The sequence below is a fragment of the Anser cygnoides genome, chromosome 7 (assembly GCF_040182565.1).
Source record: "Anser cygnoides isolate HZ-2024a breed goose chromosome 7, Taihu_goose_T2T_genome, whole genome shotgun sequence".
Taxonomy (NCBI): domain Eukaryota; kingdom Metazoa; phylum Chordata; class Aves; order Anseriformes; family Anatidae; genus Anser; species Anser cygnoides.
Window position 1 is genome coordinate 30899964 of NC_089879.1, and position 12993 is coordinate 30912956.

The window sequence follows — 12993 nt, forward strand, 5'->3', positions numbered from 1 at the left end:
TTCACACTTTTCTTCGAGAAATCTGTTAGAAGAAATGCAGTGTACGTGAGACAATGTCGTGATGGTCTGGAGCAAGTGACACTGAAGTTCCATCAGCTTCTCTTTCTCTGGCACTGTGGTTGCACAAAAAGAGAATGCTCCAACTCACACTGATATTTGAGTGTTGTAAGTTTTAGAAATGGGATAAAACATCTACTATAGAGGAATTCCTATTTTAAAAGATATATGATGGAATTATTCTCAAGGGTGGACAAACAGGCTGAAATTGGTCCACAGTCGTGATCAAGTTCTCCAATGCATGACTGTTCATTTGCTGCTAATGTATATTGCTTAGCTCCACCAGGCTTTTGCAATTTACGGGCAAAGGGTAGGAAATAATGCAGAAAGGAGTTTTGCTGTGCCTGAAATCTGGTTACTTTTTTTGAAGTGTTGTGTATTAACTTGTAACTTAGTCTCTTCGTTTTGTAAGGTTTGTGTGTTTCTTAGCTCATCCATGGGACTGACAGCTGCACGTGTAGTAGAAAAGAAGCCATTAACTATATTGTCAAGGAGCTTCACAAGACCTCTAAAATGTAATCCTCTATCTCTGTCTTCTGCTACCCAGAGGAAGATAAAGCAGAGTGAATGTTTGACAGGCAGAGCTTTCAAGTGTGGCAATAACAAGAGTGCTGGCACAACAGTGCCACATGATTCCTGAAGCAAAATACTATTTATTATATCCTTCATTCACTCTTGCTTGTTTACTCAGTATCTATTAACCAGGAAAAAAAGGCAATGAAACATCTTTGTGCCCCCATTTGGGTCTTGGTCTGCCCCTTTCACGTCTCAGGTGAATGGGAGCCAACTTATTATTCCTGCTCATCTCCTCAGACCTACCATCTTGAAGATGGGCACTAACCGCACTTCAAATGCTGAGGTTGAATTGTGGTATCACAGTGAAGGATGTAGTGGGGAGTAAAAACTAGCTGTGGGCTATTAACTTTCTTGTGAAGTAATCCCAAACAGTCTCAATATTTTCCTTGCTCTTCCTTCCCTTGATACTCAATGAAATGTCTTTCCTGTTTAATAGGAGTTCTTTGTCCTCTTAGAAAGTAAGAATGCGAGAGTGAAGTGATGTTTTGTCTTTTTCTTTGCATAATTCAAATATTGCCTGTAAGACGAAAGCAGGCTACCATGGAGTATTGTTTCTCTTTCCCATTCAAAGATAATGAAGTTGTATTTTTGCTTTGAATAGAAATCTTTGCCTGTATAGACTGTACAAAATACAAAGATATTATATGAAAATGCTGTTATCTAGCATGGATTTCTTGGGGTATTTATTTTTCATAAAACTTGCTATACAATCCATCCTAAAGAATTAAGAGGAAAAATTAATTTCATCTTAACATGTACTGTTAAAGGGTGGTATACATGTAGTCATGCTGCGGTGTTAGTTTAAGAAGAATAATATTGCTTTAAAAATGCCAGACAGGTCATAAAATAAAAATGTTAGATGGTACCTTTGCACTGGCAGTGAATAATAAAAGTTGTGCTTTACAAATTTTTCTGTCGCCAACTCTGGAGAATGATTTAGGTTATGTTAGCCTGGATCTTTTGCAAACTGCAGTTTAGTATTTTGCTCTTTCTCTTCTGAGCTAGGAGAAGCCATGCATTAAGGGTTCCTTGATGCTTTTTTCTAACAAATTGAGAAAATGCATTTCATGTTCAGGGTAGGAAGATGAATGAGCAACTTTGAGATGTAGATCATAAAGTATTCGGGCCTTTAACATCTGGAATGTCCCTGAAGTTAGGTTTGTTTTTTTTTTTTTTTCCCAATATTAACTATTTAGAAAGATACTTTAGTAGTTCAACAGAATTAGAAGGAAAGATAATATTTGTACATAGGCAATGGCTTTTCCTTTAAGTAAATATTAAGTGGAATTACCAGTTCTCTGAGCAAGTAAGGAGCTCTTAAATGTGAAAACAATGTTGTATAATGTCTGCAGCACAGTATTAAAATGAGCTTTTCAGTTTGTGCTGGGAAGAAAACTGTAGACAGACATTGGAGGAGTTGCCATTTCATACATGAAAATTTTCTTTTTATTAAAGTGGAAATACCTATTGCACTGGTAAACTTGATGTGAAGTTAACAAGAAGGTCCGGTGTTAAAAACAACTTGCGCATATTGGAGATATTTAACTCGGATAATACTGAAGTACTGTTTGAAAACTACATTTCAAATAAAACACGGCTTAGTGGTTTGAGCGTTTAGGTAAATTAGGATGTACTCTTAATTATATCTGAAGAAGACACAATGTACTTTCAGGGAAATGGCTGAATCAGGACAGTGCACTCAGTGTACTGTATTAGGAAATTAGAAAAAAAGAAAAATGATCAAATTTCACAAATACTGAATCGCACATTTGGCTGAATGACAGAGCAGATGTTAGAACAGACTTATGCAGAATGTGGTAGCTGTACAAGTTTTTAATCTTTTCTGCAAGTCTTTCAGACAAGGTGCAGCATTAGGGTAATGTCTTTATTACAGCTAGCGTTCAGTGTGTTTGACAAGAAGACACAAAAATCTGTTAAAGGAGACCATGAACGTCCTCCAAAATACCTTTTATTCTTAGATAAATTGAAAGTTGTCCTTGTAGCAAATCTTTCTGAGAGGTATTGAGGTACCTGCACGTGCTGAATTAATAACTGAATTCTTGAAAGCTTCCATCAGCCCCAAGTGGCTGTTCTTTTCTCTCAATGCTACGCATCCCACAGAGACTGACTATAAATTTTGCCAGTGCAGGTGACAGTCTGTTCACTACTCTTCTGACTTTATTTGGCTCACACTTCGGGGACTTTAAGTACCAAGAATACTGTTAGGAAATGAATAGAAAGAGGTTTTCTGTCAGTGACATTATGTGCGATAAAACTGGAGGAAATGGATGAAGATAATCTCATCTCTCATAGTGGTAACAAAGCATCTTCCAAAGGAGGCAGTTAATGTTCCAATTTTTTTTTTGTGGAAGTTCTTGCCTCAGAAGAAGACAGATGGTATTTTTCTTATGAATGCCTACATTCAGAAAAGCACTTTAATAATATGAACTAGAATAAATGATGCTCAAGTCTACTAATGTTGAGAAATTGAAGGCTACATGGAACATTATTTAGCCCTATTTTTATTCTCTGAAAGCTCATTTGTGTGGATGTTCATGTCATTTACTGAAATTTAATTTGCAAACAAGATTTACTTTAGCTCTGTTTTGAAGTACTAATGCATACAGAGATCAAAAAACCCAAGAGATTTTGGAGTTATTACTGCTCTTCTGTGAGACTGTGAATCCATAAAAAATGACTTCAGTTCAGAGAATTACAAAATTGCATATTAAGTATGTTCGGTCATGCATAAAATTAGACTGTTGTGGTTATCCAGCGGCCAGCATTTTGATTTTCTGAGCGCAGGAATGAGAAGGGCTTTCTTCAGAAAATTGGTACCAGTCTTGTATCACTACTTTTCTGCCCCATCTCAAAAAAAGGAAAAATATCCTTTCTGTTTATGTTGATTATGGCTGAAAGATCTACTACTAAGATAGAAAATATCTAGATAGTTCTAGAATAACATTATTAACGTGAATTTCTACTGTAATCTCAGGGGAGTTCTGATATCTTGCATAATTATTTGTTAATAAAATTATTCTGTTATGGTGGTGGTGTTTTTTTCCTCTGAAGTTCCTAACCAGTTATCAGAGATACAGAAATGTTTTAAAAAAAATAAATTATTTTTATTTTTTAAATGTCCAGGACAAAATCTAGACAGCATGCTGCATGGCACTGGAATGAAGACAAATCCTGACCAGAAGAAACAAGCAAATGGGGTAACACTTGCTCCAGAAGACACCTTACCGTTTCTTAAGTGCTACTGCTCAGGACATTGTCCAGATGATGCTATTAATAACACATGCATGTAAGTATTGAATACAGGATAGAACAAGATCTTGGAAGAGGCTTTTTGTTCATGAGAGCACGAAGTATCTCTGGTGTGCTGACTTAGGTTCTCTTTGGTGATTTGATTGTACTTGATGAGAAACTGACTAGTTCTGAGGAAAGCTGAGAGTTAAAATCCACAATCATCTGTATGTAAACAATACTGCTTTAACTGGATTTTAGAATCATTTGCAACCAGCCGTTTTGCCCCCCACCAGCTGCTTTGAAGGTCTAAGGTTTTAGTGACCTGTATGTAGCATTTTGTAACTGGCTGAGTATTAAATGACCCAAATCTAAACCTTCTGATACGACCGCATGCTTGTTTATATTTCTAATATATCTTCACATAGGACTCAGAAGATAATGTTATTTTTTTTACATAGCCATTTACTGAGAATTATTTTTGTTATGTGTATGTTAGTTGTAGAGGTGAGTGAGGGAAAGACAGGGAGGGAGTCTCTGAACATAGGACATCTGGGTAGCTTTCAGCTTGGATAGGCATAGGTATCTTACGAATCTTTTGTACTGATTATCTGCCTCCTTAAGATGTTTTTACTTTTATGTCTTGAAATGTCCCTTTTTCCCTTTCCTTTTTTCTTCATTCACCATGTTCCATGTTTAAGGCCCCTCTCTTTTCTTCCTTAAGAATTAACCCAAAGGTATGTAATAGAAAGCATATCGCATTCTAATGTAATTTGACTCTACTTGAAACCATATTAAGTATCTTAAACTGTCGTTTGGCATATAGTTTTTGTGGAACCCAAGGAACTGGAACAAACACTGGTGACATGTTTTGAAATGCAAATACAGGCAGTATTTTACAAACGTAGAACACACAAACATCTACACCTAGAAAATTCTCAGATATTATCCAGTATTTTGTCTTAAAATTCCTTTTGATATTTATTTTTTGCCTTTTATCGCCCTCTAGTGTATAAAGTCAGGGTAGACCTTATTTTTTTTGCCTCTGAAGTGGCTAATGGCAATATGAATGATTATTCTGAAATAAGCTGTTAGAGAATTAGTAATGCTTATGCAGTGAACATATGCAGGGTACTTTATGGAATTATGTTTCTCAAATCAGAGTGTCTTTAATTAAACAATCTTTTTGGGAAACAAAAGTATTTGGGGTTTTGTGTTCTTTAATGTCTGTGTTGAGGGAGTGAATGAATTTTGACCTAATAAAATCTTAATTTTATTTTATAAGTATGGAAAGCACGGTCTTTTGGGAATTGGTTTGGGATTCCTTAAAAATATCGTTGAGGTTTTCATCTATTATTGAAATCAAAAATGTGCCTTTTTTATTAACAAATTTTATTCGTGGCTGTCAGCTTCAGGAAGTGACTGTGGGTGTTCTGTTCAGAGTTGCTTGTTTGTTGATTGCTTTCTGGCGTGTTTTTTTTTAATGCAGGTTTTTGTACCTTTTAAATAAAGATAGCCAATTTTCACATACTGGGACTTTCTTTTCCATCATTGCAGCTTATCGTTATCATTGTAGCTTCAAGAACAGACTCGAGGGAAATGTTGAGCTTTTTTGTTTGTTTGTTTTAACCTATACAGTTGTAAATCAATAAGCTGATTTGGTCCCGTCTGCACTCACGCACCCACCTCAGTTGTTTCTGAATGAACTCTTTTGTGTAGTTGGTTACCAGCAATCTGGAAGTGATGGGGGTAGGGAGGGAGGGTAGTAAAGGCCGAAACTTAGTAGAAAACATCCTTGCAGTGTTTTATTTGAAAATAAGGGTTGGAGTGTGTTTGATCTCAGACTGTATGGCAACCACTGTGTTACAAAAAAAAAAATTTTTAGATACCACAGTTTAAGTATTTTTAATGAGTTCAGGGTAATCTCTAATGCTGCATGTTAAACACCAAACAAGCTGGTAAAGCACAGTTGATCTGTTTATTCCAGAACTAATGGGCATTGCTTTGCTATTGTTGAGGAAGATGAACATGGGGAACCAACGCTTGCTTCTGGTTGCATGAAGTATGAAGGTTCAGACTTCCAGTGCAAGGTAAATGGGTAAAATGGGGTGTCATTAAAATCCAAGATCTCCTTGGAGATAAAGTAGGGAAACTTCATAAGCAATATATAAATCTCCATAGCTTGACTGCCATCATAGAGTTTTGCATGTTGTTCTTTGCTACTGAGGAGAATATGACTGGAGTGAATAGTCATGGGTGAGCAGTGATAGAAAGGACTCTTGATGGTCCTTGAGCAAAGATTGGAGTAGAGTCCTGGCTTGATGGAGTTCTCTGGAAACATTTGCAAGTCAAACGTTTATTCAATTCTCCTTCAACAGGATTCACCAAAAGCACAATTACGTCGGACAATTGAGTGCTGTAGGACTGACTTTTGCAATCAGGATTTACAACCAACTTTACCGCCACTTGATAGCACAGGTAAACAGCTCCTAAGCATTCATACTTATGCTATGTAGGTTGTCTTCTTCCTGATCAACAGATGAAAAATAAGGAGAAAATGTAATTATAGTATTGTAGTAATTTGTTTTTTCCTTACTAAGTCATTTTGATGTGAAACTCAATACTACACTGCATACTCTTTCTCAGTTTTCTGCCACTTCAAATGAGGTTTTCCTCCACAGTCACTTACAGTATTCTTACTCCATTCACTCATTTCTTGATCTGCATGTGATCTTCTGATCTGTTTATTTACACTGATGAGTCTCTTCTGAGCCTTCTCTTCTCTGAGCTGAACGGTCCCAGCTCTCTCAGCCTTTCCTTGTAGGAGGGGTGCTCCAGTCCGCTTCAGTCATCTTCATGGCCCTGTGCTGGACTCTCTCCAGTATGTCCATGTCTCTCTTGTGGTGGGGAGCCTGAAACCAGGCACAGTACTCCAGGTGTGACCAATGCTGGACAGAGGGCAAGGGTCACATCCCTTGACCTGCTGGCAGTGCTCTGCCTAATGCAGCCTATGATACAGTTTGCCTTTTTTGTGCCAAAGGCACAAATGTATGTATGTTTATGAAGTTTGGAGTAATTCCTCACTCACTGTTTTCTTGGCTCTTTGTGGGTTTTTTGTTTGTTTGTTTTCTTTCATTACCATATAATGATTAGTGACAGTGACGGTGATACGGCCATTCTTCATGGCTTTTATGATCCGTTTTCCCAAAGAAATTTTGCAGTTGCTGATGACAAGCTACTAATCTAATATATTAAATGGAAGAATAACAACTTAATGAATCATTATTCACTCTTAAAATACTCAGCCAGTATATGGACTCTGATTCCTGTGTGTTTAAAAAATGAATAAATTAACAAGACAAGTGGATAGATGAACCTCATGTTCTTGAGGTAGATTCATCATTTCCCTTTTTTTCTGTCACACAACTGCTTTTAATACCATTTGAAAGTCTGGGGAAGCAGATGAATTTTAGAAAATCTGGAACACTGTGAAACTTGGAATATATGAATTCTGTAATTTCCCATGTGTAAGCCGGGACACCAGATTCTACTTAACTGTTCTATTTAAATGAATTCCTGTTATATGTTGTCATCTCTAATAAGTGTTCCCATTGGAATAGCGGTATGGATTCCTAGAACATGTCTAATAGCAGATGAGTAGTTCTAGAGAGAGTTCTAGAGAGTCTAGCAAGCTTTAATAATTTGCCAGCATAAATGTCTTGAATGCTGGCATTTGAGAGTTTACATAGGGGGCCCTAGGTGTAGTAATCTGCATGTTTTAGATAAAATATGTTTATGCCACGTGTTTAATTAATAGACTGCATTGGAAACTTTTTTTTTTTTTCCAACAGATGGACTTTTTGATGGCAGCATTCGTTGGATGGCAGTGTTGATTTCTATGGCAGTCTGCATAATTGTCATGATCATCTTATTTAGCTGTTTTTGTTACAAGTAAGGAAAGCACTTCCTTTACCGGTGACATTTTTCATTTCCCAAATGATTGTAAACAGAATAGGTTGGAGGTAAAACCATTGCAATTAAATTTCATGTCTATGTGGATACAAGTTTGCATTTTTAGGTAAAAATTAAACGTTCAGAGCATAGAATTTAGCTGAATTTGATTCTTTACACTAGATAACAAAGTCATTGCAGTTTTCTAAGCTACGTGTAACTTTACTAAAGCATCCAGTTAACAGGAGTATGTCAGTAATATTTGTATGTTTGGGTCTTCAATCACTTTTGATACCAAAATTTGATATGCTTTGGAGATTTACCTTTACATTCTGTTTTTGTCAACGTTAAACGGCAAGGATGTATTTTCTAACTTGTGCTGTGTTTATAAAATTGAATGCCTGAGCTATGGTAGTTCATACAGGCGCAGTTTAATAGACCATGCCTGCTTCTGTCTGCTTCAGCCGTTTGCTGGAGCTTAGCATCATTCTGGCAGCTTCAGCAGCAATGTACCTGTGTCAGCCTCATCTGCTATGGTTCAAGGTTCAGTCCTTTCATTTAATCCACAACCAGTGGTGGTTTACACTAGTAACACTGGCTGTGAGCTGCACGTTAAAAATGCTGCTTTTCTACATGACTCACAATAAATTGATGTGCTCTCCATGAATTACAACAATTCTTTAATATTAAAAAGAACCTCTCTAAATCTCATTTTTGGATAAAATTGTACATCAAAATCTGCTTTTCTTAAGAAAACTTGTACATTTCAATGAGGAAAAAAGATATTTAATATACTACATACTTTAAGTGTTTTGGAGCTCAACTTTATTTCTACCATTAATATTTGCAGGCATTATTGTAAGTCGATGGCAAAGAGGCACTGTTATAATCGTGACCTGGAACAAGATGAAGCATTTATTCCAGCTGGGGAGTCATTAAAAGACCTTATTGACCAGTCACAGAGTTCTGGCAGTGGATCAGGACTACCGTTGCTGGTAAATTATAAACTTAAGATTTTCTTCACTGAACTTCTCTCCATTAAATACAAAGTTTGGGTTTGTACCTAGTGCCTAGAATAAAGCAGTTCATCCTTTAATTATTTTTAATATTTTAATATTCAATTACTGTGGAACATACAGTACAAACTGAATAAGTATGGGAACCTATCTTCACTTAGTTAACTAAAGCGAAGTACAAAATTAGATTATTTGTGGGAACTCTTGACATCAGCAAAGCACAAAGAAAAATTAGAGCCTTACAAACATTAAGATGTAAATGCATTGAATGGGTAACACAAGTATGCAATTCAGTGAACTCAGATTTTTTTTTTAGGTTTTACTTTCTGATAAAATAGATATTTTTTTTATTGCTTTATGGTTGTTCGTATTTTTTGATTCAATGTCACATTTAATACTTGTATAAAGATTTAGCAAGTGACACGGATGATAAATTTATAATCTAGAAATAGAATGCAAGAGAATATATCCTGTTTAAATAGGAAATTGAATTGATATCTTTTTAGTTTGTTATACAATTCTTCCCTGGATACTATAACTTTGGAATGAGAATATTGGAAAATAATACAGAACAAATTTTCCAACAGAATCAAAATTCAAAGCAATTGGGGCTTGACAAGCAGCTTGCCCATGTCCCTTTGTTTAGCTGCTGGATTTTCTTCTTCTCCCCCCGACTTCCATTCCTTTTTTTTTTTTTTTTTGTAGGTTCAGCGCACTATTGCCAAACAAATTCAGATGGTGAGGCAAGTTGGAAAAGGACGATACGGTGAGGTGTGGATGGGCAAATGGAGGGGTGAAAAAGTTGCAGTCAAAGTCTTTTTCACCACAGAAGAAGCCAGTTGGTTCCGAGAAACAGAGATTTACCAAACTGTTCTAATGCGTCATGAAAACATCCTTGGTAAGGAAGCAGTATGTTGTTTATTTGGCAGGCTTGTGTTAGGGTGAAGGAGGAGGAGCATTTAATGAGTGGGATGAGGAGCATATGGCTTCTTCTATGGAATAATCAGTAAAATGTTATAGAAATAATGAAAATATAGAAAAATATAGAAATAATAACCAGTAAAATGTTATAGAAGTTATAGATTCTTGCTGCTCTTGGTTGGAAACATGCATCTGCTATTTCTGTGCAGATGACCTCGTTTAGGTGAAATCTTAGCACTTTGTGTTACTAGTTTTCATAAGGGGAATGGGTATCTTTTGGTACAGTACTAGACAATATATTTTTAAGAATTCTTACCAAATCTGTTGAATAAACAAATCACATGCAAATAAATTGTAACTTTATTTATATATTTGATAGGTTTTATAGCTGCAGATATTAAAGGAACTGGATCCTGGACACAGCTTTACTTGATTACAGATTATCATGAAAATGGATCACTCTATGATTTTCTGAAATGCACTACACTAGACAACAGGGCTCTCCTCAAACTGGCATATTCTGCTGCGTGCGGTCTGTGCCATCTACACACAGAAATATATGGAACACAAGGCAAGCCTGCTATTGCACACAGGGACCTGAAGAGTAAAAACATCTTGATAAAGAAAAATGGAACTTGCTGCATTGCTGACTTGGGTCTTGCAGTCAAGTTTAACAGGTAAATAGGCAAATCCTGTATAATGGAAAAAAATTCTTTTATATGTTCTTTTTAATACACCAGATATCCAGTAAAATGGAGACGGAGTCATTTGGTTTCATGCTTTCAGGGCTTTGTTGTTGTTGTTTTGAGATTAAAATGCAGTTAATCTTTTGAATGCTGGTAAGCATCAAGATGAAAATAGGTTGTTGAGAAGAGAACAATGAAAAAACCCTCTCCTTGTGGGATGTAATAGTTTTGTAGAGGAAAGGAAGAGAAGACTAATTTATTCGTTATTCAAAACTGACCTTTTATAGTAATTGCTATCGTATAGTTTCACTATAAATTATCCCATAGAAAATGTAAACAGTATAAAAGGAGTTGAAATTGATTAAATTAATGGTGAAAATGGTGAAAGAAGTATGGTAATAGTACTATTGAATATATATATATTTTTTTAAATCTCAAGAAAGACAGAAATGTCTCTTTCTACACTAGTGCCTGAAAGAAAGCATAAGCATTTGCAAGTAATTTTCATCTGAGTTGCTGCCAAATATGTGCATCTTTATAGTGGTTTTTAATTCTTTTTTTGTTGTTTTTAACGTATTGCAAAACAAGATGTAAACTGCCATCTTCCATACTCATAATTATTTTCGTGTATAATCTTTTTCAGGGAGGTACAATGTATTGTAATTGTAGTATTGAGAGGGAAATACGAAAAAAAAGTGATTTCTAAATGGGAACTTTACGTTGTAATGATTGCATCACATAGGATTTCATACCACATCTTGTGGCATTCCACAATTCACTAACTTCACATTTTCATACAGTGACACAAATGAAGTTGATGTTCCCCTGAATACTAGAGTGGGAACAAAACGTTACATGGCTCCAGAGGTCCTAGATGAAAGCCTGAATAAAAACCATTTTCAACCGTATATCATGGCTGACATCTACAGTTTTGGGCTAATCATTTGGGAAATGGCTCGGCGTTGTGTCACAGGAGGTAAACTTCTAAATATTATATATAAAATCTACTAGGCCTTTGTCTTGCTTTAACAACACTTCTCCAGGAAATAATGTAACAAGCCTGCTATCAACAGGCTTATCTTATTCTGAAGCAGTCAAAACAACCTGTCTAACATATAGCTTGAAAAGCAGTGAACTAAACCTTTCTGATTGTTACGATTAAGCAGCTCAGGGTTTTTTTCCTTACTCAAAAACCAAAGTACCTGGTCTAAAAAGAAGTAGTGGGATGGAGATGTATTTCAACTACTGTGCTGTCAATGCAAACTCTAAAATGTAATTGTTGGGATATTTTGCTATAATTTATTGTGCTTCTGTTCTAATTCAGTGTTCTACACGTTTTTGTGACTCATCCTTGCTTTTCTCTTTACTGTTCCTTTGTGGTCCTCTGGCTTGCATACTCTTCTTCCATCTTATGCTTTCTCCCTTTTTCTTTATAGCGTAGAGTGGGTTAGAAGATGCCAAATTCTACATTATGTATAAAAAGTCAAAGGAACTGCAAGGGATTAAATTTTAAACTTGCTTTTCATAGTTGTTGGAGCTTTTCTGATAAACAATTGTTATAATGAAGTTTTTGGGTTTTTATGACAGTATAACGGCATGTTGCGTTTGATTTGGCACAAAATTGTTATTTTTGCTCCTGCTTAAGGAAATTTGAGAGTAGAAGCATTGTTAATTATTTTCTTACTTTTTTCTTAAATGATGCTTGTTCTTTCACAATCATCCCCAGGTATTGTTGAAGAGTATCAGTTGCCATACTATGACATGGTGCCAAACGATCCATCCTATGAGGACATGAGAGAAGTGGTGTGTGTCAAACGTCTACGCCCAGTAGTATCTAACAGATGGAATAGTGATGAAGTGAGTATGCTGAAAGGAAGAATGAGTTCGGTTTGTTTATTAATACAGAAGGTTATTTTAGTTTAGAAATATTAAAGTGTTGTAAACTTCAGAGAGACTACATTCAATTATTTTGATATTTTGGAACCACACAGCAATAGTAGGATAAAGATCTGTTTGAAATCAACTCAAAATACCATATTTTTACGTATCTTTTCAGTGATCTAAGAGGAAGACATCCTTAAGCAGTGTCCAAATGTATGAATACTGCTCTAAGTGAGATCCTCTATTTAGATAGTGGAGTGTCTTTTCAGTGTTCTGACCAAATCTAAAACTAAATTTTGGGTTGTTTTTTAATAGTTTTAATGCATATAGCATATTTATTTGTGACATTAGGCGTTTTGTGGAATATAAAGTAATTTCATTACCCTTATTTTGGACAGTATATCCTGAGTTCAGCATATCTGACCCTGGAATAGGGTTGTTAATGGCATTATGTCTTGTGATTATTGTGACAGGTATTTTTTTCCTCATTTTACCGGTACATTCCAGATCAGTCCTTCTTCTTCAAAAGACGTTATCTTTATGCTATGATACTACTAAAATATTAAATATGAATGTGCCTTTAAAGGGCCACAGCTTGAACCCAATGAATAAGACTTAACTGTTTCACATAGAAAGCTGCATATGCAGCTTTTCTT

At 35.7% G+C, this 12993-nt stretch overlaps 1 protein-coding gene across 2 annotated transcripts in view; it reads left to right on the forward strand.

The window, feature by feature from the left end:
- Nucleotides 1-12993, forward strand: part of BMPR1A (bone morphogenetic protein receptor type 1A) — an 82347-nt gene that overhangs the window by 64283 nt on the left and 5071 nt on the right. For both annotated transcript variants that reach the window (XM_067000722.1, XM_067000721.1), the window contains exons 4-12: nucleotides 3778-3940; nucleotides 5870-5972; nucleotides 6261-6360; nucleotides 7734-7833; nucleotides 8684-8828; nucleotides 9555-9747; nucleotides 10150-10447; nucleotides 11257-11432; nucleotides 12183-12313. In XM_067000722.1, coding sequence (XP_066856823.1) covers nucleotides 3778-3940; nucleotides 5870-5972; nucleotides 6261-6360; nucleotides 7734-7833; nucleotides 8684-8828; nucleotides 9555-9747; nucleotides 10150-10447; nucleotides 11257-11432; nucleotides 12183-12313 — 1409 coding nt within the window. The remainder of the gene's footprint in view (nucleotides 1-3777; nucleotides 3941-5869; nucleotides 5973-6260; nucleotides 6361-7733; nucleotides 7834-8683; nucleotides 8829-9554; nucleotides 9748-10149; nucleotides 10448-11256; nucleotides 11433-12182; nucleotides 12314-12993) is intronic.